The sequence below is a fragment of the Lagenorhynchus albirostris genome, chromosome 5 (genome assembly GCF_949774975.1).
Source record: "Lagenorhynchus albirostris chromosome 5, mLagAlb1.1, whole genome shotgun sequence".
Taxonomy (NCBI): domain Eukaryota; kingdom Metazoa; phylum Chordata; class Mammalia; order Artiodactyla; family Delphinidae; genus Lagenorhynchus; species Lagenorhynchus albirostris.
Window position 1 is genome coordinate 74565715 of NC_083099.1, and position 13222 is coordinate 74578936.

At 36.9% G+C, this 13222-nt stretch overlaps 1 protein-coding gene across 9 annotated transcripts in view; it reads left to right on the plus strand.

Moving 5' to 3' along the window:
* The window catches only part of LRCH3 (leucine rich repeats and calponin homology domain containing 3), a 116029-nt gene that overhangs the window by 95865 nt on the left and 6942 nt on the right, over window positions 1-13222 (plus strand). For 6 of the 9 annotated variants that reach the window (XM_060150422.1, XM_060150426.1, XM_060150424.1 and 3 more), the window contains 5 exons: window positions 952-1000; window positions 1848-1955; window positions 3478-3596; window positions 4214-4351; window positions 10591-10668. In XM_060150422.1, the coding sequence (XP_060006405.1) occupies window positions 952-1000; window positions 1848-1955; window positions 3478-3596; window positions 4214-4351; window positions 10591-10668 (492 nt within the window). The remainder of the gene's footprint in view (window positions 1-951; window positions 1001-1847; window positions 1956-3477; window positions 3597-4213; window positions 4352-10590; window positions 10669-13222) is intronic. The other 3 variants (XM_060150427.1, XM_060150430.1, XM_060150431.1) reach the window with 1 other exon arrangement.

Here is a 13222-nt window from a genome sequence, read left to right on the forward strand (position 1 = left end):
TGTTATTCTAGCTTTTCTTGATTCTACTCCTCTGCCAAGTCTTCAATATTTTTAACCCAGCTAACCAACGCTTCCTCTTAAATTAGCTTAACTCTGTTCCCTTTTTTTAGGTACACTCTATACCAGTTGAGCTAGTTCTTCCTCCTTCTTTACAGTTCCTTGGGTCAATAAATTAAAAACATCTTGGATTCAAATACTAGTCTCGAAATACAACTATCATCTTTAAATACCTCATTTCCTAACTGAAATGAAGAAACCTTCATCACTCTTTCTTAAAACATTACTCAAGGAGGGGGGTAGGAATACTTTAGAAAGTATGTCAGAAAAATACTATTATAAAATAAAATTTTATTCTCTTCTATACATTCCCCAATAAAATTTTCTGCCTTAGGATGATTTCATTTTTCACAGTCATAGGAAAGGCCTGTTATATAATAGGACTATCTTTAGAGAATGCATTACATAAATCTTATATTCTCTAGAACTAAATAAAGTTTGGACTTGGGGGGGTGGTGGGATGAATTGGGAGATTGGGATTGACATATATACACTATAGATACTATGTATAAAATAGATAACTAATGAGAACCTACTGTATAGCACAGGGAACTCTACTCAATGCTTTGTGGTGACCTAAATGAGAAGGAAATCCAAAAAAGAGGGGATATATGTATACATATAGTTGATTTACTTTGCTGTACAGTAGAAACTAACATGACATTGTAAAGCAACTGTACTCCAATAAAAATTAATTTAAAAAAAACTTTAGCCTTAAAAAATATTCAGAAGTATTATACAAATTCTCATTTCTAGACTTAATTTTGGAGGAGAGTTGCATGTTTTTTTTCTTTTATTGATATAATCCCAAATGTGGAAAGAGGTACTTTCCATAAATGTGGAAAGTACCTCTTCTTGAATAATAATTATTGATGTATCTATGTTTCTCCACAGAATGATCACAGATCTAATGCTATATCAAGTTCACCTACAACAGAAACAGGTAATAGACACAAAAGTGCAATTAACCACTTCCCAATTATAATTCTTTACCAGGATTTTCCTGATAAATTGCTCCTTAGATGGCTGTGGCTTCCTTTTCTGAAATGAGAAATCAGGCACAAAATTGGGAACTCTGCACATTTTTCACTTTTTAATTCAACTAGTCATTCAACCACTCAGCCATTTGATATGAAAAAATGAGCAAGAGCTAGCAGGGCTGTATGTTTGCAAGAGACTATATTTAATATATTAACATTCATTTTGCCTTTATTGAATACCAAAAGTAACATGACAGTTAAAAATACATACAAACAGGGATTTCCCTGGTAGTGTAGTGGTTAGGATTCCAGGCTTTTACTGCCATGGCCTAGGTTCAATCCCTTGTTGGGAAACTGAGATCCCACAAGCTGTGCAGCCCAGCCCCCAAGAAAATAAAAATACATACAAGCAGCCCTCCCACTTTCAGGGTTACTTTTCTTTTCTTCTTTTTTTAAGTATTTATTTATTTGGCTGCTCCAGGTCTGAGTTGCGGCATGTGGGATTTTTAGTTGCGGTATGCAGGATATTTTAGTTGTGGCATGCGGGATGTAGTTCCCTGACCAGGGATCGAACCTGGGCCCCCTGCATTGGGAGCGTGGAGTCTTAACCTTTAGCTCATGAGGGAAGTCCTGGAGGTTACTTTCCTATACCAGATTTTCTATTAATAAACAAAATTATCATTTTATATCATTGCAATATTTAACTTTTTTCTTCATTTGCCATTTATTGAACTTTTGTCATGTGTCTGTTATTATATTTAATTTTTTCCATCTTCTTTAATCTTATTTTGCTTTTCCATGCTGATTCAGTTCATCATTCCCCTGCATATTCTTTTCCTGCTGCTATTCAGAGAAACCAGGCCCAGCGCCCTGAAAGTTTCCTTTTCAGAGGAGCTGTCAGGGCAGAAACAAATAAAGGTAGGTGGCAGTGCTAAAAGGGGCATTGGGGGGGGTTGGGGGATGGTGGTTATACAATGACATTATACATTACATGCTTTTAAACTTCTACCCTGGGAATTCCCTGGCAGGCCAGTGGTTAGGACCCTGCGCGGTCACTGCCAGGGCCCTGGTTCAACCCTGAGTCAGGGAACTAAGATCCCGCAAGCCGCGCGGTGAGGCCAGACAAACAAACAAATAAATAAATAAACTTCTACCCTGAGATGTCACCAAGGCAAAAGTTTTAAACTCTGCGTTTGTCTGTGATCTCACTGATATTAAAGGAAGAGAATCTTAATCTTGTTTGAAATCATTTTGGTCAGAAAGTTTCTCAGTACCACCTAAAAGCAGGTTATAGTGTTTGAACAAAAAAATTACTCTTTCAGGGCTTCAGGGAATGTCCCTTCTCTCTGTAGTGTGCTCTTTTTCAGATTTTTCTGTTGGTAAAAGCTGTTTTCTGTGTTGTTAAAGAAATGAATCAGTAATTTTTAAAAAACCAAACTATTTAGTCTCATGGTTTTTAGTTAATATGGCAAATTTCTGCCTGACCCACAAAGAAGTTACCTAGAAGTGGAAACAGACATTTCACTCCGAAAATAACTATTTTTAACATAACTGATAGATATACTCACAGTGAGATTTAAACTCAAACCAGAGATGCACTGCTGGTGGGATTGTTAATTAGCATGGAAAACTGTTTACATTATCTGCTAATGGTGAACCCTTGTATATCCTATAACTAGTAATTTTGCTTTCTGAAATATGTACACATCTGTACCAAAAGATATGTCCAAATTATTCATAGCAACATTATTCATAATAGCCCCAAACTGAATGTCCATCAACAATAGAATGGATAAACAATTGTGTATATTTGTACAATGGGATACTAAATAAGCAATGAAAATGAACACATTAATATACATAACAACGTGGATAAATCTTATAATGTTGACCAAAAGAAGCCAAACATAAAAACATACACACATATAATACGGTTTTATATGTAGAAAGTTTAAAAATGGACAAAACTAATCTGTGGTATTAGAAGCCAGGAGGTACATAGTTAGAACCTGTGGTACTAGAAATAACTGTTGGGTACTGATACTGATGGGTAGGGAACATGAGAGGGTCTCCTGGGTGTTGGTAATGTTGCATTTATTGACTTGCTTGTGTCTGCTTTGTGATGATAATTTATTCAGCTGTTTGCTTATGATTTGTCTAATTTTTTGCATGCAATATTTTTCAATAGAAACGTTTTTAAATGGATGTAATCAAACACACAAAGTAGTTGAGCCAAATGGGTAATGGACATTTGGTAGTTTTTCATACTATTCTCCCTATTATTGTGCATATTTTAAAATTTCCATAATAAAAACTTTTTTTAAAAGGTCACTCCAGAAGTAGAAAGTGCTGTACTTTCAAGGAAACTGTGATCAGGTGGATCTGAGTATTTTTGCAGCACTGGCAGTCACTTTCTATCTTACGTACCAATATTTTTTAGGTCATGCGTCACCCCTTCTTTCATCTTCTGCACCTACCACTGATTTTAAAGATCCGGTAACAAGACAGAATTCAAGACAGAGAGAAGAAGAGCTGGAATTAATAGATCAACTACGGAAAGTATGTACATTGCCTTTGAATTACATTTTTCAGTGATACTGGTGTAGCCCATAATCCTGGCATCACTTGTTCATTTGACTTATAATTTTTAATAGAATCAACAAGTGTCCATTGTGTGCTGTGATGCCCGTTGTGTGATGAATTTTTTCACTTGTTTACTAGGAAAATGAGATGGGTTATTCCATAAAGCTCAACCCCTGACCCTACTCATTTAAAATTTTTTTCTGCCTCATGATTTAAAGAAATCTTGTTAGAGTAATAATAATTCATATGTATGTACACATATACATATATTGATACATACCACACTTACATCATACGTAGTGTTTATTTTAAAATTGGATCTAGTTGTTTTTGTTTTTTAGTCAGAAAATTGTAAATGAATTCTGTTGTGGAACTTTGCAGCACTGTCGCCTGGCTGCCATACATATGTATATATATATATGATCTCCTTAAGTTATTGACTTAGGATAGAAAGATAAAATAGAGATTGTGGTACTTAAGTTATTTGCTTTTTAACTTGATTTCTAATTAAAAATATTCCATTGTGACTCCATTATGTCCTGTGTGTCAGCCACTCTTGAATTAATATATTTCACATTTTCCTGTTCTTTTAGCATATTGAGTACCGGTTAAAAGTATCTCTGCCTTGTGATCTTGGAGCAGCTCTAACCGATGGTGTTGTTCTTTGCCATTTGGCCAATCATGTGCGGCCTCGATCTGTCCCAAGCATTCACGTTCCCTCACCAGCTGTAGTAAGTTTATAATGCTTAAAAAAAAGTTGGCTCTTCATCAGACATTTGTTAAGTACAGAGGCAGGCACTGTGCAGAATGCTAAGGGTACAAATATGAATAGAGTCCAGCCCCTGTCTTCCGGGTCTCACTTATACTAGAGAAAAAGTAGGCATGTAAACAATAACTTACAGCTGTGTGTGATGTTATAAAAGAGGTATGTAAGAAGTGTGCTATGGGAATACGAAAAAGGGGCCACTTCAACTGTGCCTGGAAAGTTCAGGAAAGCCTTCCCAGAGGAGGTAAAATTTGAACTAATTCTTGATGTATGAGTAGGAATTTGCCAGCAGTACGGACAGGGAGAACAGCATTCTGGGCATAGTATTTCTAGACTAAAAAGCTAAGGAAGATCATGGCATATTCAAGGATTTCTTAAGTTGTTCAGAATAGATCATTCACAAGGTGTTGGTGTAAATGGCAAAGGATGTAGCTAGAGAGGTAAGCTAAGGGCCATGTGACAAGGGCCTCATGTCCCATGTCAGGGAGATAGAAGTTTATCTTAGTGTAGACAATCAGGAAACACAGAAAGAATTTGAGAGGAATAATGTGATTATAATTGCAGTTTAGAATGATGAATATTTCAGGGGTAGAAGTGACATGATTGAGGGACCAACCTAAGGTGGAAAATGAGGCAGAATATGCATTCAAGATGACTGGCAGGTTTTTTTTAGACTGCTGGTTAGATATGGACATCAGTATCAGGATGGCAACCCACAAGAGAAAGAGCAAGTTTTAGATTGACACAACTCTCCTTTTTCTTCCTTCAAAATTTTTTAATATTTTTTCCATTCTTTTTTATTCATTTATTTGGCTGCATCAGGTCTTCGTTGCAGCACGCAAGATCTTTATTGCAGCAGGCAGCTCTTTCATCGTGGCAGGGGTTCTCTTCATTGCAGGCTTCTTTCTAGTTGTGGCGTGTGGGCTCAGTAGTTGCGGCACACACCTTCAAGTTTTTATTAAGATTTCAAACCTTCAGAAAAACTGAAAGAATAACACAAAGAATACCCTTAAAGCCTCCACCTAGAGCTGACATTCATTGCATCTTGCCATCTTGCTTTGTCTATATTTATGCGTGTTCATGTGTGTGTGTATTTTAATTGCACCATTTAAAAGTTGGAGATATTATAACACCTTACCCCCTAAATATTTCTGAGAATTTTCCTAGGCCACCTTGCTCTTACCCATAGCCTGAAGCCAGGGAGGAACAATGTGGTGGCTGAGCCCTGTTCCTCAAGGTGGGAGTGTGATGTGATTCATTCACAGGGCTCCCTATGGGATCGGGCTGAAACTGAGAAGGGACAGCTCTGAGCCCTTAGCAGCCAGCAGGGAGTCGGGGTAGGAAATGAGGATGGATGCACAGGCTAAGTAAAGAGACATTGGGTGAGGCGCCAATAGCATCCACAAGTTATATTCAGATTTCCCCAGTTGTTCCAAGAATATCTTTCATGGCTGCTCTGCTCCTCTCCCCTCGCTCGTATGCACACACAACAGGATGTAATCAAGGTTTCCACATTGCATTTGATTATTATCTGATGTTCTGACAGCTCTTTTGATGAGTCTGAATGGATATTGTGCATCTGTAACATGCTTAGCAGTGTCTAACCTTTTCAAAGGTTTTGCCCTCATCTTATTTTCTGGTCATTTGTTGTTATTTAGCACATACTTCCTATGCAAATCCTTCACTCAAATTGCAGTTGTATCTAGACCTATAGATTGCCACTCTGGACATTCATCTTGCTGCCTCCCCAGATGCAAATCATTTAAGCCTCCCAAGGACCTTTGATTCTAATTATAAAAGCTGCTTTGTTACCAAGGTCCCAAGAGGCTGATATGGCCCTTTCCCCTCTAGCATATCCAAAAACAGAGTCATGCATTTGCTTCTAAAGAAAATAGGTAGCCATTTTTTATTTAGTGACCTCAGAAAGCAGGCATTCAGCTTTGTGTAGAAAAGGCAGAGAGGAACAGTAGCACTACCAAATCAACTATGCCCCCAAAGACTTGAAAGACTTGGTTTTGCTCCTAAAGGTGGTGATTAAGAGAACAGGAATTGACATGCTATTTGGCAATGCCAGAAGGGGAAGGGCTTATTCATACTTTGCATTCTTCCCAGTTTCTGTCAACTGAATTAAGAAAAATAAATTTTTTTAGTAATAAAAAAAGACAAATCTATCATTCTTCATTTTCAGGGGAAATACTTAGGAAGTAGCAAGGAGCTCATGTAGAAAGTGGAATATGAGACCAAGGGTGACTGAGGTTCTTTATCTTCATCAACCAAACATAGTGCCTTTCATTTAAGAATGTAAAATATTTACATACAGGAAAAATAGAACTATTTTATCAATGTTAAACCACTTAGAGACATAAAACACATGGACCTTCTTGTCAAAGAAACATGATATAACATGAAATTAGAGCATTTAAAACTTGCTAATGAAATCAACAACAACATTTAGTCATATTTATTGAGCAGCTAGTCAGTGGTAGGCATTCTGAATAGGATGAAAGGTACAGAGATGAGTTACAAGTGGTCCATTCTCTCAAGAACATGAATTCCTCTTAAAAAGTAAAATAAATAAAAGAGGTCTTTCCTGAAATAGTATCCTCAACACTTACAAGCAAGTAGGCCTGGGGCTTCCCTGGTGGTGCAGTGGTTGAGAGTCTGCCTGATGATGCAGGGGACACGGGTTCGTGCCCCGGTCCGGGAAGATCCCACATGCCGCGGAGTGGCTGGGCCCGTGAGCCATGGCCGCTGAGCCTGCGCGTCCGGAGCCTGTGCTCCACAACGGGAGAGGCCACAACAGTGAGAGGCCCGCGTACCGCAAAAAAAAAAAGCAAGTAGGCCTACTAAATAAAATTGTTTAAGAGGATATCTTTTGGGTTAATAAATGACCTATAAAGTTGAGAAACACCTCAGTATGTAAAAATTCCCAAATTATAACATTTGGGGGTGGAAAAATGGACTTTGAGTCAACCAGATGAAAACCATCCACTATTTTAATTAAAAGCAAAAAAAAAAAAAAACCCTCGCTTTTAAATTATGATACTGATTATTATGAATAAGTCAATATTGCTTTAATGGGGATACTGTTACAGTACTAGATTTCAGTATAAATATTTATTATCTATTTTTCCTTCATACTGAATTGCTCTCCCTCATATTAGACTATTTCTCCCCTTATTTTGTTCTTCTGACCATACAGAGAGCTTTGTAACTTACTTTCTTAGAGATTTTTCCTGATGAGAATATAAAATTAAAGCCAAATACAAATGAAAAACCGTAGCAGTTTCTTTGTGGCTACGTTAACACATAGTGATTTATTGTAATTCTTTGAAAACCTGCTAATTAGATCTGAGTGTAACTTAAAAAACACTTTCATGATGTACTGTATGAACCAGGCTTTTCCCCCCCCCCAGTTCAAGAAATGGTCCCTCATTGTAAGGGGAGGTCATAAGTCCAGGTATTTCGAAAGAAACTCAGAAGGGCACTTGTGCTTGTAACCATTAGGTTATAATTCATCTTTCTTTGTTATTTGGGGAGGATCTATGATGTATGATAAACTGCTGTTTGGTTGTTCAATAGGCATAGGTTTTAAGTAGTACAGTTCACATTGTTAGAAGTGCACTATTGAATCATATAAAAAAATCATTACAAATATTGTGATGTGACAACTCATTGAAAGAACCATATCACCAAGGAAGATGACCTGAAAAAATGCTGAATCATTTCAATTTTCAAATAGCAAAATCATTTATTTCTTGTTCCTTTCAGTCTAGTTCCTTTCCTCTTGCTGAAATTATTTACCTTCTTCCCCAAAAACCCACATAAGATTTCTTATTCAGATCGGGCTATACATTACAGAAATGAAACAGGCTCTACATGGCTATCCAAAACCATGTTTTATGTCATCCGAAGTTCTGGAAAAGCTTTTGGGGATAGCAGGTTCCTCTGATATTTGACTTAAGGCAAAATCATGAGTCCTTCTACACTCCAGAGTGATAGGGAGTCTACACCCCTGGGTCCTTTTAACTAGCCATTCCATTGGACACATACAGAGCGGGGATGTGTAGCCTGGGATTCATGCACTCCTAGGGCTTCCAGCACTCGTTGAACTCCCTAAAATTGTATGCATGTGTATTCTTCCAAAGAGTAGATTCACAGCTTTCATCAGACTAGAAGAAGGAGTTGTATCCCAATTATGAAACACTGACCTACATCCCTGGGATTTAGACAAATGCTAAGAGAAGGAATAACTGGAGACAGATGATGGTTCCCCGCTCCATTTCCCCTTCATCAGTCAGAAATCTGCTCTTTGTAGGGGAAATCTCAAAGGAATCTTTTTATTCTACTCCTTAACCCCCGACCCACACACATTTAGGGTGCTAGTACTCCTCATAGAGATAATGCTGAGTTGGACACCAGGATCACTATTCTGAGCTTTCTTTTCTTTTTGTCTGAGATGGTGGTGACTCTTGGACCAGTTTCTTACTTAGCAACACGAACTCTTTTTATCCTTTCTTTTGCACAGAAGGAAACTTGTTTTTCCGCCTATGCAGTAAGACCTATTTCACTCTGTCCTTCCAACATCTAAGGGAGATGTTTCAGAAATGTAGGGGTCCTTCTTTTATAGAACAAAATGCCCAGGTCCCCTTCTTTTGTTAGAGTCTCACATTCATGATCCACCTGTGCACACGATGCCCCTAGCCTTCTCTCCCAAACTCAGATCAAGATCCTGGTCTGCTTAGCTAAGGTCCCTTCAGAATAAGGGAAGCTAGTTGCATTGATTCTGCTTCCATTTCTACTGGTATATGGAGAGGGAACCCCTATGGAGAGAGAACCCCTATGATTGTTCTTCTCCTTCTGTTAAGAAGATTCTGATTCTATTTATGTTTCACATTTGGGTTTTTTTTTGGTTTTTTTTTACTTTTTTACCTCAGTTATAGAAGAACTTGGCATAGGCAAGAAGGGGTGTTCTCCATGGAAACCTGTTATCTTCTTTCTGGACTTAATTTTGACAGCTTTTCACTTTCAAATTTTAAAATTATTATTACTCTACTTCCATCTCAGTTGTCGCCTTTTATAAAACTTTTATGATAAAGCCAATCCTAGTGTCTGCTAGGTTTCTCAGGCCAAGATTATAGTACGTTCAACCATTACTATGTAATTATCTTGTTTCCCGTCTTCTTGGCAACAGTATGATATTCCGTCTTTGAAGAAAACCCAGATATTCACAAGTGAAACCGTTTTTTTTCTAGAGATGGTACAGGCTTTCATCTGCTTTGTAAAAACCATAGGTCAGATTTCCTGCAAATGTTTGGCTTCCATGCCTGATACTTAAACCAACAGATGAATTTGAACAATTGAGTTTGTTAATCACTTTGGGAAATGAGATTCAGATTTCTTTCTTACATGATAACCCACTTGGCAAAAAATTTTATCACTTTAGGTCATGTGATACAACTATGTTCTAGTCATCAGAGATCTTTTCAGAAAAGCAAGCTTACTAGTTAGTGACTAGGGAAATTTCCTATGGGAAATTTTCACCCTTTGGAAAATGGTTCTTTAATCCAATCTTTTAAAATTCAGATGTTTAAAAAATTTTAAATATAACCATTGAGTAGAGACATGATGCATCTGCAACATATTTATGAGCAAAGGCCATTGTTTTTTAAATTATTATTACTGTTTTCTTTAAAAAGACTGAAAGGAAATGAACCAAAGTGTTAATACCTATGATTATATTTGAATGACTGAGCTGTGGGTAATTAATTTTCTTGTTATTCCTCCAAATTTTCTTTGGTGTATATTGCTTTAAAGTGGAAAAAAATTAAATCATCCTCCTAAAATTTTTCTATTTAGCACTTGCCTTACAAAAATCAAAGCCCAATGTCTAAAGTAGGGGGTGGCAAACTATGGGCCACAGGCCAGTACCTATTTTTGTAAATAAAGTTTTATTAGAACACAGTCACTCTTATTTGTTTATATATTGTCTGTGGTTGCTTTCAAGCTCTTAGCAGGTTTGAGTACTTGCAACAGATCATATGGCCGTGAGGCCTAACATCTTTATTATCTGATTCTTTAAGAAAAAGTTTGCTGACCCTCTGGTCTAGAACATTCAGTTTATGAAGCAGTTGGCAAGAGTGTTTTTAGTTAGCAAATTTTTTTAAACTTTGCTAATAACACCATGTTTTCTCTCCTTTGCAGCCTAAATTAACAATGGCAAAATGCAGACGAAATGTGGAGAATTTCCTCGAAGCCTGCAGAAAAATTGGTGTACCTCAGGTAATAAATTTATCATATTTTATGTTGCTAAATAAATGTGGGTATTATTTTCTTAAAATCTTTTAGAAATGCAGGTATCTAAAATCTTAGAGGGTAGTTCTGAGCTAACTTGATAATTACTAACATGATTTTGTGTTACTAGAGTCAGTCATTATATTTTGAGCAGTTTCCCTTAATTATTTCCAAGGACCAAGCAAAGAAATCATATACACATGAATTTCAATATGTTGTAGTAAGTAATTAATGCTAAGTAATCAGAAATAGTTATTCTGATATTTTCCTAAATACCCCCATTTGCTGATTGACTTGTGTACAACTTCATACACAGTAGAGTCTGTGCTTCAGAACAAGTGCATCTCAGACTAAGAATGCTTCAGTTGGCTTCAGTTTTTTAACACTTGCTTTAATGCTTTTAAAAAATGTTTATTTTGAAATAATTTTAGGCTTTGAGAAATGTTGCAAAAATATCATAGAGAGATACTGTATACACTTCACCTAGGTTCCTGGACTGTTAACATCTAACATAAATGTAAACATAGTATGTCATCCAAACTAATAAACACATAGACAGTGCTGTTGACTAAATTGCAGACTTTATTCAGACTTTACCAGTTTTCCACTAAGCTCTTTGGAACTGAACACACAAGAGGCCATTTCTAGTCACTTGTCCCGCTCTTGAGATTTTTTGCTTCCAGATTCCTCAGTTAGAGCTTTATTGCCCTTTAATAGTACAAATAGTTAAACTTTTACCCTTTAAAAAACAATTATGTTAAGTGTGGCACTCTTAAAAAATATTATATATAGTGACATATATAGATAAATGTAAAGAGATAAAAACTGGTGCCATTTGATACTTTTTTCATTAACTACAACCATTACAGTTCTTGTAACCATATTTTGTCCAGCGTTCAAGGAGAAAAACATGATACTTTTCTATCACCTTCTTAATTAGCTGTCAGAAACCCGGTACTGGCCCCTGGACTCAACAAGTCCACTATTTCTCTCAAAGTTAAGCCCTTGTCCCAAGGGCTTTTCCTGACAATGACTCATTTTACCCAGTTCACCATTCCTCTCTTTAACTAACATGAGTTGAGAAGGTCAAAGCATCATTTGTCCAATGAACACCTTTCCCTTTCAGCTCTTTCACAAAGTGGAAGGGAGCCCAGCTCCACAGAGCAGCTGCACTAGCCAGTGTTAATTCCCATGAGTGTTTTTTCTCCTTTTATTAAGTAGATTGTGATTCTACTACTTATTTTTTACTTTTTTCTTTTGCATTTTTTTAAGCTGAGTTATAAAATAACTGAAATTTACATTTAGTGGTAGTTAGCAAGGATCTTTTTTGTTCCTGTGGACAAATTCAAAGCAAATGTATTGCCTTTATATCATATTGTTTTCTGAAGGCTCATCATCTCTTTTAGAACTAACCATTTTTAAACATATTGAGAGCATTAATAAGGTTTCTAGATAAATAGCATACATTTCTCATATTAAACAGGCAGGTTCTAATATTCACATGTACACTCTAACATTTAGTGTTTCCCTTATGCCTACTTGAGATGATCCTACCTGACCATCACAAGCATGCCCAGTACCTGCCCCAGTTCCATAACAGTGTCTTTGAACAAGAGAATGTGGCATGGGTTGGTGCAGGTAATGGCACCAGAGGAAAAATATGAGTGATTAAAAAGAGGCACCACATACCTAGAGAGAAGAGTGCTGAAAACGGCCCCACACGGCAAGATGTGCTGGCACACCTAGCCTTGCCAAACCTGTAAAGGACTTACAGTCATTGTACATGTACTCTGGGCTTTACAGAACTGTCATCTGTCTCAGATTTAAAGTCTATACACTGAAATTCTTTTAGAATATAACCGCCATCAGTCAACAAAATCAAAAACAGTGCGCCTTTTAAAGCATGCATTTTATTCCACCATTTGCCAAGCAATGGTTAACAGTATTTATTTGAAGGCAGGAGATAGAAAAAATACAATTTTAAAAGACTAGGTACTAAAAAAAAAAGACTGGGTATTTTTCCAGGGTGGCTTTAGACTGGAGTTCTTGACACATCCTCCTTCCCCTCCCTTTCCCCCTACCAGAAAGAGTAAATGGACATTCCACATGGGCCACCTCTTCCTTCTCCACTCCTGCCTTCCACCCAAGTCTCACCACCACCATCACTAACACTGTTAGATGGGTTCCTGTTATGCTGCTACTTCTGCTAAAACAGTTGATCATTTGCCTAAAACAAAATGAAGGAAAATGAATAAATACAAACTCGTAGGTTTAAACTAGCATTCTCAGGTCCCTCTGCCATGGAAGGGAAGAAGAAACCTATACCTCTTCTTCCTTTGTTCTCCCCTACTTCTGGGCATTATGACCTTTACCTAAACATGACCACCTGCTATGTTTCACTTGTAAATAAAATCAGGGATGTAATAATGATCATTTTTGAAAACAGATAACATAAAACTTAATATTGAAAAATTTGTCAGATCTTCTGTCCAGAAAACATATATAAAGGTGAATGATTTCCCTTCTCAGTATAACTTTTTAA